The 10,559-nt window shown below is 41.6% G+C and overlaps 1 protein-coding gene across 2 annotated transcripts in view; it reads right to left on the reverse strand.

Moving 5' to 3' along the window:
• The window catches only part of cntnap2b (contactin associated protein 2b), a 42,841-nt gene that overhangs the window by 20,245 nt on the left and 12,037 nt on the right, over window positions 1-10,559 (reverse strand). Inside the window, exons 4-13 of one of the 2 annotated variants that reach the window (XM_020619620.1) lie at window positions 9,332-9,479; window positions 5,770-5,973; window positions 5,413-5,597; window positions 3,900-4,043; window positions 2,077-2,335; window positions 1,774-1,923; window positions 1,236-1,398; window positions 968-1,074; window positions 573-692; window positions 147-262 (exon numbers count right to left, since the gene is read on the reverse strand). In XM_020619620.1, the coding sequence (XP_020475276.1) occupies window positions 147-262; window positions 573-692; window positions 968-1,074; window positions 1,236-1,398; window positions 1,774-1,923; window positions 2,077-2,335; window positions 3,900-4,043; window positions 5,413-5,597; window positions 5,770-5,973; window positions 9,332-9,479 (1,596 nt within the window). Of the gene's footprint in view, window positions 1-146; window positions 263-572; window positions 693-967; window positions 1,075-1,235; window positions 1,399-1,773; window positions 1,924-2,076; window positions 2,336-3,899; window positions 4,044-5,412; window positions 5,598-5,769; window positions 5,974-8,860; window positions 9,034-9,331; window positions 9,480-10,559 lie in introns of those variants that run through there. The other variant, XM_020619621.1, reaches the window with a different exon arrangement.

The following is a 10,559-nucleotide window of genomic DNA, read 5'->3' on the forward strand; positions in this document are numbered from 1 at the left end:
GTGTAAATAAACACCTTGCATGGAACCATTACATCTGGTTATTGCAAATGTTACTTTCCCTTAGCAGCACCTGCGTCGGTAACAGACCACAACAAAGCAAAGTGTGCAGCAGGTGAACTTGGTCAAAGGGTGTGGCCACTGTGTACCTGTTCGTCAGTCACATTGTATGTGATCTGCAGCACTGCTTTTCCCTCCTGGTCGGGACTGGTGACTGAAGTCTGAGGAGGCAAACTGTTCTTCAGTGTGGTCCAAACCTTTTCCTCTAAAAGATCAGAAACCAATCAACAATAGCTTGACAGATGTGTTTCCATATCACAATGCCTACTGTCACGTTCACAAATGCAACACTGTTCCTGAATGCTTTACAAACTGACATAAGACATTTTGTGTTGTGTGCTTAGCTTATCTGATAGACATGTTGAAAGTACAGCTCATGTTTGTATCACTTCCCGGAACAACTAATGACAAAGCTAATCGGGGAAATAACTTTTTTTTTTTTTGCTACACTACTCTGAATAAGGTGATAAAACTAAACAGATGAACCCTACAGCCTTTTCAGTGTGACATCTTACCTGTCATGTCACAGCTGACTCTGAAGGGCATGACAGATCCACTGCCATCTGGGTCGATCCAGTAGTTCCCAGAGCTCTTCCCTTGATGTTTATACTCCTCACAGGACTGCTGGTACATTGCTACAGAGAAGATAACACACAGCTCAATAGACATATGTGTGTGGGGCCTGGTATTACTCATGCTATGGGGACATAAATCTGTTTACACAGTCACATTGTGGGTACTTGACATCCTCATAGGGACAAAACCTAAGTCCCCAGAGTATAAATTATTACATTTTAGAGTGATGACTCAGTTTAAGCTTTGGGTGAGGTTAAGGTAGGTCTCCAGGAAACAAATGTATATAAATGTAATGTCCCCCTGAAGTGATGGAAATATGTGTGTGTACACTTACAGGTATGGCAGGTAGCTCCAGTGTATCCAGTGCCACTGCAGTTGCAGCTGAATGTGTCCCACGTCTGACCGCAGCGACCACCGTGCTCACAGTGGTTAGGGACACACCTGACAAAACACAATTGAACAGTGAAGGAAAACTCAAGTGAGCACAAGAGGCACAAAGCAGGGACTGATTTCCAGCCCAGTGTTTGCACCAGACCTACCCAGTGAGCCACGCTGTTTCCCTGTATGGCAATCAATTTAATAATTCCAATCAAGTCGTATACCTGTCTATAATGGCACACATATCCAGGCTGACATTTTCAAAGGTCCCAATGTGGCCCTGCTCGACAGCCTTGAGGTCAGCTAAATGGTCGTCTATGTGGATCATCTGCATGCAGCCCTGGAAGGAGCGCTGCGTTGTTCGCGTGTTACTGTGCAGAAAGTAGCCTGTAGACAATCAGAAAAGCTCAAAGATGATTATTACAACCACTGAAGAAATGCTGACCGAATAATAGGTTTGATTTGTCTGTGCTGCATCTGGCTTCTACTCTCAGCCTTCCTCATGGTCAATAGTCAGGAGGTCAGAAATACTGAGATCATAAGATCAATCATCCTTTGCCCCAGAAAAAAAACAACAATCTTACATTTTGGTTATTCATTTTGTACCTTTAATATAAAAGGCATAACATATGTGCTCTAATACGCAAATATTTCACCTACTCAAATTCTAAAAATGAACACTGTCTTCAAAACTGAAGTATGTAGTGAAACATGATTTTGGTATACAATTATCACTCAATGATATCTTTTTTTGTGAGTCACCTCCAAAATAGTAGGTTCCTCCAGTCTGGATCTGAATGGGGATGGCTGTTCTGACTGTGGATGCCTCATCTCCATCGACTGTCAGCATTGCATAGTTCTCCAATGCATTCAGATGGACATTGTGCCACTGGCCGTCATTTAGGCCTGAACCTAATGGAAAACACACACTTGCATCCATAAACTTTAAAAGGATGAAACTGATAACAATAATTGAGGAATGTGGCAAGATACAAAAGTGACAACTAATTAAAGTACGTGAAGGCTCCTTAGCTTACATCCTGAAACCCAATGAGTTCAGCTCACCTGATGAGATATCAATACGTGTGTTCTTCTTCTGTGTCATATTCATGTAGACAGTGACTTTGCCCTCTGTCAGTCCCACCTCAACCCACCCATCAGTCAGCGCTGTGAACATCAGCAGCCCATTGGGGTTCCATGTCCTGAAAGACAGACTGACTGACAGAGTGTCACTGTCACTCTGACCTGACAGCCGCAGGAATGATGTGGAGTTGAAGAAAACGGGGAAGGAATTGGACTCTGCACAGGTGAATGTCAGGTTTCGCTACAGTGAGGGAGAAAGAGAGAAAACCATAGTGAACATATCTGACCTGTTCTGGTGCACTAACACTTCTATAGGAGTACTTTTTCACACCTTAGTTTTAAGCACTAAGCTTGTCCAGTCTTATGACAAAATTGTACTCAATTATCCCACATGCATTATAAGAAATGTTAAGGAGGAAAGCAACAATTCTAGATCGGCTAAATCTGTAGCCAGAAATGACTTCAGCTTGTGCTGAGACAATACTGAATAGAAGTAAATTCACCCTACAGCAGCTGTAAATCCATGCAGGCAACTGTAACATTTGTTTTGATTAAAACCTGAAAAAGCCGTTTTTAGCCATTAGAGGATGGACTACTGACTACTACACATGATGGACTACTGAAGGGTAAGGAAGAGAAGGTCATAATCTAGTTTGATCTTCTGTGAACCACATACCACAGAGTATTGTAAGCCTGTAGGTATCTATATTATGTCATGTGACTCTGGAAGAGTCCGCAGTACTACAGCAGAGTCTCTATGAGTTTAGAGCATATTGTCTAATGTCTATTAGATCCATCAGCTGGCAGGATGACAGCACAATGGAAACCTCAGATCAATACCACATTCTGCTCATTCTCTTGACTATGTAATCTGTTGTACACAAGCTCCTGGACAATTTATATCTGTCCAGTTACACTGTATCTATAAGCACTTTCACTGTCTCACAAATGCTGCTCTAAAACTGTAAAATCAACTGGGACACACTTATTGACAAAAATAATCAATTAAAGATAAAATTAGACTTTTGTCCTGGCTAACCCTGGACTGTGGGAGAAACCAAAGGAAAACGGCAAACATGGCAGAATAGACAGACACCACAATGAAAGGTGCCAACCGGTTGGCAGGTTTGTATGCAGAACCTTCATGTCACAACAACAGTCTCATATTTTCAGTGGCTTACATTTTTCCTGCTAGGTTAGGTACTAACTCTCCAGTGACTTCTGATCCTACCCAGGGGTCAACATTAACAATGGCCTGATGGCCTGTGGCCACCAAAGGTTCCTGTGTGTCCACCATATATCCCCAGCAGGTGGCCCACTGTGGCCACCAAATTTAGAGGCTTGGTGGCCCATGGGGCCAGTGCCTAAAAGTATTAGCATCTATCCCTGTTGGCACTCCCACCTGCCATTCCCCGTCACCTGACCTCCCCCACCCAATTTCCCACCTATTCCTGGACAATTTGATCGCATTTCTGACAAGTTTGCCCTTCTCTGCCTGCCTTCCTGGATTTGACCCTTTTTTAACCAAGATTAAATGTTTGGGTTCAATATTGTTTTTACATGTGGGGGAATTATTCACCTTTTTCAAAAAATTACCACCAAGAGGAGGAGTTTTCCTTAACAGACAGTTTTTAGTGCAAGGTAAATGTTAAACCTTTCCAAAAAAATAAATAAACATTCCATTTAGTGACAAAGAATGGGTTAAATAGTATTCTACTCGCAATACAAGAGATATACACTGCAAATGCAATCCTGGTCCTGGTCACACACACACACACGCTGAGAAACAGAGAGGGTTGTCTTACAAAGCTGGATGTGTCCACTCTCTTCCTGCGGACCATGTTAGTGATGTTGTCTCCATTGTAGGTGATTCCCTCCATGCAGCCCACAAAGTTTTCTCTGTCCCCTGAGCCTGATTTAGCTGACACAGGCAGCCCTCCAAAGCTGATCTGAGAACATGAAGAGTGGACTCTCATGGATTAAATTACATATAAATGCTCCTGTGATGTTTATTCTTCAACCCCAAATCAGAAAAAGTTGGGACAGTATGTAAAATTAAAAGTGAAAGTGAAAATAGTGATGTTTAAATCATCTGTGTCCTGTATCACACTGAAAAGAATACAGGAGCACATTATTTGATGTGATACCTCATCAGTTTTATTCTTTGTTCAAAATAAACACTCACTTCAATTCTGATGCTGCAACACATTCCAAACAAATTATCTATGCTGCTTATCCTGTAGAGGGTCATTTGGGGGGCTGGAACCAACACTGGGCAAGTAGCACTATACACCCTGGACACGTCACCAGTCTGGGGCTGACACTTAAGAGACAGACAATCATTCATTCACACTCACATTCACATCTACGGCTAATTTGGGGTCGCCAAATAACCTAAGCTGCATGCCTTTGGACTGTGGGAGGAAGCTGGAATGTCCAGAGAAAGCCCACACAGAAAGGCCCCGATGGGTCCTGAGGTTCAAACCCAGAACGTTCCTACTGTGTCACAACAGTACTAACCACTGCACCATTGTGCTGCCCATGATTGCATTTATTTTTATGCCTCTACCCCAGTGACAGCCAGACTCAGGGGTATTACGTTTTCAGGTTATCTGACTGTCTGTAAGTCTGTCCATCAGTCTGTTGGTCCGTCCCATTTCTGTGAACGCAGTACCTCAAGAACACCTAGGGGAATTTCTTCAAATTAAATATGCTTAATATCTTTTATAAACTTCCTTTGAATTCTTCACTACATAAGACATAACTGCAAGGCAGTAATTCTAGTTTATTTTACTTGAAAAGAATTAAGAGAGCTGTGTTCATGGGCTGATGAGGGCGATGGAGCAGAAGCAAGGTACCCATGAACACAGGCAGACTGTTGCCATCATCTTCAGCAGTATTCTAAGTAGTATTGATTTGCTATTATCAGATTTCTCTACATGGCTTATATGACTCATATACCATCTGAGCCTAATGCATATATTGCAAATCAAGGCCTGACAGTAAGAGTACACCGACGCTGTGTGTACATCATAGATAAATCTGAAAACTCCGGGGCCACCAGTGACCCCCTTCCAGAGGGTTTTGAATGCATATCGTATTATTGTCAACAGGGGTATCAACACTGCTTGAAATGGTGGCCAGGGATTTGTCACTGGTTAGCCCATCATCAGTGGCTGTAAATGGTTTATATCACCAGTCTGTTCTTAAAACTGAGGACCACTTTACCTCACAGACCTTTGAGCTAGGGACAAATTGGCAGCACTGAAGCTGAGATGATAAAAACGCCAGAGAGCACAACCCTCAGGAAGTCATTACCTCATAGTCCAGGTCCAGGTGGTCGAACTCTCCATTGGTCCTGAAGTGCTGAGTATGGTGGTCCAGAGTGAAGTTGACATTCCTACGATAACGCTCTATGACAACTGAATGCCAGTGGTCATCATCTAGTAAGCTCCCGCTGGTCACGGAGGTGTGGCCCTGAATGGAACCATACTGATTACTGCCTGGAGAGAAGCGAACAAATCACACAGATAGGAACAGGTGGTCATAAAGTTTCTCATATCACTTCTGACTGCAGCAGTTAACACAGTCCTAATAATTTCAGTAGAATAAGTTAGGCCGTCTTTGAGGAACACCTGACAATGTAGTGATTTTCCTGTGTTTGAAACCACACACCTAAGTTGATGCCGAGTTGCAATCTTGCCCTGCGAAGCTCCAGGGAAATGTAGTCTCCCTGTTGCCCCTCTCCATGTAGCAGGACCCCATTTCCAGCTGTGGTTCTAAACTTCAGAGAGATGACATCCTTCACAATCTTCATCTTTTTACTCCTGAAGCGGTAGGAGATGACACCGTGGCCGTCAAAACTGATCACATCTGCCCCTGAAAAATGAAGGAAGGAAAGGAAATTATGTATTCTGCCAGGAGAACAGATGTGCGATCCAGGGCAGTCATATCTCATGGCTGAGTCTGGGTGCTGGACTATATCAAACTAGTTTCCTTGTGTTCTAAACTTGTTTGGTTCTCATCACAGATGTAAACAGTGCATGAGATACGTTTTGGTAATTGGGATGCCGTATGCAGCATCTCCAAAGCACTGTGCCTATATCAGCCACACGTTCCAAGTAGCCAACAAATGGAAAGATAGTTTGATAATATATTTTTAAAAAGCCCTTCGTAGTGCTAGAACTGCATTTTATTCATCACTGATTGAGGAAAATAAGAACAACCCCAGGTTTCTTTTCAGCACTGTAGCCAGGCTGACAAAGAGCCACAGTGCTGTTGAGCTTAACATTCCCTTAGATCTCAGCAGCAATGACTTCATGAGCTTCTTTACAAATAAAATCACAACTATTAGAGAAAAAATTGGTCGGACCACTCCCACAGCTCTCACAGATGTGCCATCTACTACAGTGGCTTTAGAAACATCTGTAAGACCTCATTTATACTTGGACTACTTCTCCCCTATAGATCTCTCTGAGTTGACCTCAACAATTGCTTCATCTAAATCATCAACATGTCTCCTGGACCCCATCCTGACCAGGCTGCCCAAAGACGTCTTTCCCGTAATCAACACATCCATACTAGATCTGATTAACCTCTCTCTATTAACAGGTTATGTTCCACAGGCTTTTAAACTTGCAGTAATTAAACCTCTACTCAAAAAGCCTACTCTTGATCTAGGTGTCCTAGCTAATTATAGACCAATATCCAATCTTCCATTTATTTCTAAAAGACCTGAAAAAGCTGCTGCAAAGCAGTTGTGTCCACTTGCAAAACAATGATTTGTTTGAGGATTTTCAGTCAGGATTTAAAGTCCATCATAGTACAGAAACCGCATTGGTGAAAGTCACCAATGATCTTCTCCTAGCCTCAGACAAAGGACTTGTCTCCATACTTGTCCTCTTAGATCTCAGTGCTGCTTTTGACACCATTGATCACAGCATCTTACTGCAGAGACTTGAACATGTTATTGGGATTAAAGGAACTGCGCTAAGTTGGTTCAAATCTTATTTATCAGAAAGATTTCAATTTGTTCATGTCAATGACAAATGTTCCACACAAACTGACGTTAGTCACAGCGTTCCACAGGGCTCTGTGTTAGGTCCAATTCTCTTCACTTTATACATGCTCCCTTTAGGCAATATTATCAGGAAGCACAACATAAATTTCCATTGCTATGCAGATGATACTCAGTTATATTTATCTATGAAGCCAAATGAATCAGGTCAGCTGGTCAAACTTCAAGCATGTCTTAAAGACATAAAGGCCTAGATGACCTGCAACTTCTTACTTCTAAACTCTGACAAAACTGAAGTTATTGTGCTTGGGCCTGAAAACCTTAGAAATCTGCTGTCTAATCATATAGTTACTTTAGATGACATAGCTCTTGCCTCCAGTACTACTGTGAGGAACCTGTGAGTCATCTTTGATCAGAATATGTCCTTTAAATCACACATAAACCAAGTCTCTAGATCTGCCTTCTTTCACCTACGCAATATTGCAAAAATCAGGAGCATCCTGTCCCAAAGTGATGCTGAAAAACTGGTCCATGCATTTGTTACTTCCAGGCTGGACTACTGTAACTCTTTACTATCAGGATGTCCCAATAATTCCCTAAAAAGCCTCCAGTTAATCCAAAATGCTGCAGCCAGAGGACTGACAGGAATTAGCAAGAGAGATCATATCTCTCCCATATTAGCTTCTCTCCACTGGCTCCCTGTAAAATTCAGAACAGAATTTAAAATCCTTCTCCTAACATACAAAGCCCTTAATGACAAGGCTCCATCGTATCTTAAAGACCTCGTAGAGCCTTATCATCCTAACAGAGCACTTCGCTCTCAGAGTGCAGGTTTACTTGTGGTTCCTAGAGTCCACAGAAGCAGAATGGGAGGCAGAGCCTTTAGCTATCAAGCTCCTCTCCTATGGAACCAACTCCCAGTCTCAGTTCAGGAGGCGGACACCCTCTCTACCTTTAAGATTAGACTTAAGACGTTCCTTTTTGATAAAGCTTATAGTTAGGGCTGGATCAGGTGACCCTGAGCCTTCCCTTAGTTATGCTGCTATAGGCCTAGGCTGCTGGGGGCCCCATGATGCTCTGAGTTTCTTTCCCCTCCCCTCCCCTCCTCCTCTCCTCCCCTCCCCTCTCCTCTCTCTCCCTATGCTTCTATATGCCACCATTACACATCACTAACTCTGTGTCTCCTCTCTCCCGTAGTGTGTCCTCTCTCTCTCCCTGTACCTTTCTGCAGGTTGCCCTGGCCCTGGAGCTCTATGTCTCTGAATATAGACAGGTGTGTGGCTTTTCTAATCACGTCCAATCAGTATAATCAAACACAGCTGGACTCAAATGAAGGTGTAGAACCATCTCAGGGATGATCAGAAGAAATGGACAGTACCTAAGTTAAATATATGAGTGTCACAGCAAAGGGTCTGAATACTTATGACCATGTGATATTTCAGTTTTTCTTTTTTAATAAATCTGCAAAAATGTCAAAAATTCTGTGTTTTTCTGTCAATATGGGGTGCTGTGTGTACATTAATGCGGAAAAACATGAACTTAAATGATTTTAGCATATGGCTGCAATATAACAAAGAGTGAAAAATTTAAGGGGGTCTGAATACTTTCCGTACCCACTGTAAATAAACTTTGCTTGCTTGCTTGCTTGCTTGCTGATAAGTGTAACAAAACTATTGGCCAGACTATAACTCAACAGTTAATTCAGGGAGCAGGATTAAACAAACTCAAGAACATACAACTCAAACAAACCTGAGGAAACAAAACTGAGAATCCAAAATGGCAGGCAAGTCCAGAGACCAAATAAAAACAGCCCAAGGGTTGCAAGATAGGAAATAAAACACAAGAAAAATTCAGGCCACAGGAACAAGGTGACAGTATGAACCAGCAAGTGACTGAGGGAAGAAGACCAGGGGATAACGAGCAGCAGGTGGAGACAATGAGTGGTGACTCAGTGCTTTGCCCTGCAAACACATGCACACTGATAACTCGTAGTCATCATCCTTTCCGTTGTACAACAATGTTTTTAACTTGAACTAATTTCCAGGCAGATACTGCATATCAGTTCCATTTGCGTAGTACTGTGTTTAATTGGTTAGCAGAACAGTTATATAAACATTCTAAAACATATATTTTGTTGGTTACATTTAACCTCATTCATGCCAATCTGGTGTAGCACGTACAGAACAGACTGGTGGAATCATTTTAGCCACTTGTACTCACAATAAGAGCAGCCGTAGAGCTCCAGGCGTACTCCAATGCGTCCCTCCCTGCTCCAGTCTAGTGGGATGAAGCGGATGTAGCGTGCCAGGATGACGTGCTGCAGCTCATGGCGAACCACACCCTCACTGTTCACATTGCCCTCAAACGTCTGAAACACACAGAAATCAAACGTGCTGCAGTATTCTGGCAAGTACAGTAGGTCTCCGCCATCCATTTGATGCTTATTAGTCATATTTTCCATTTAAAAAATTAATAATAGAAATTTTTATTTCATCATTACACAGTGTCTTTTTTATTCATTAGCTCAAATATAATTAATTATTTATAATCTTGTAGCATTACATTTTTCTATTTTCTATCTATAGCCTGTTGGATGGAAAATTTGAAAAATAAAAATTATAAAGCTGGAGTATTATTTTCAATCATGCCTTGAGGTGCCAGAAAGAGCAGGATATAAGTCAACAAGTCAACTTGAGTTTGACTGGACCAGGGGTCGCCCATCCCATCCAATCAACATACCTCATAATACACTGTGTCCTGACTGTTGTGGTCACTTACATACGCAACTACTACTGATTTTATGGTCAATATCATTAGGCCTTTTTGACAAAAAAAAAACCTCTTTAATGCCAAAGTGAAAAGAGGTTTCTACAAAGTAATGTCAATTAAATAAAAATATGTAATGGGAAATAAGTGACTGTATAAATATTCACCCCCTTCAAGTCAGTATTTAGTAGCTGCACCTTGTCTTTGCATATGAACAAGAAGAAGGTTCAAAGGTATTTTCATTAGCTGTGGTTGTGTTTATTTTTCATTTTAAAAAATTAACTTTATGCCATATTCCATAGTGAAATTATAAAGCAACCTGGACTATTTTTACTGGGACCATAAAAACAAATAGGGTCTCAGACTTCACCTCTTATTAACTCAGTTTACTAATGAGACGGTGCATTCAGCACTCCAGCAAATTAAAGAAAAGTTCCAAACTGTATCGCAAGGGTACAAGGAAATTGACAAGATCCCAGTTTCATTGCAACTTTAAAGGTAAAATATATTTTATTTTATGATGTTTGGCATTTTTGTTTATAAAACATAGGAATTGATGTTGTAACTTAAGCTGTTTTTTTGCATCATCTTCCTTCTGCTTGTGCAAACAGGAATGGGAACATTGCAGTAAAGGCAGTGTGTTAATTGTGTAGTATACATGGTTCCATTTTTTCAGCCTGTA

This window comes from Monopterus albus, unplaced genomic scaffold (genome assembly GCF_001952655.1).
Source record: "Monopterus albus unplaced genomic scaffold, M_albus_1.0 scaffold223.1, whole genome shotgun sequence".
Classification (NCBI taxonomy): domain Eukaryota; kingdom Metazoa; phylum Chordata; class Actinopteri; order Synbranchiformes; family Synbranchidae; genus Monopterus; species Monopterus albus.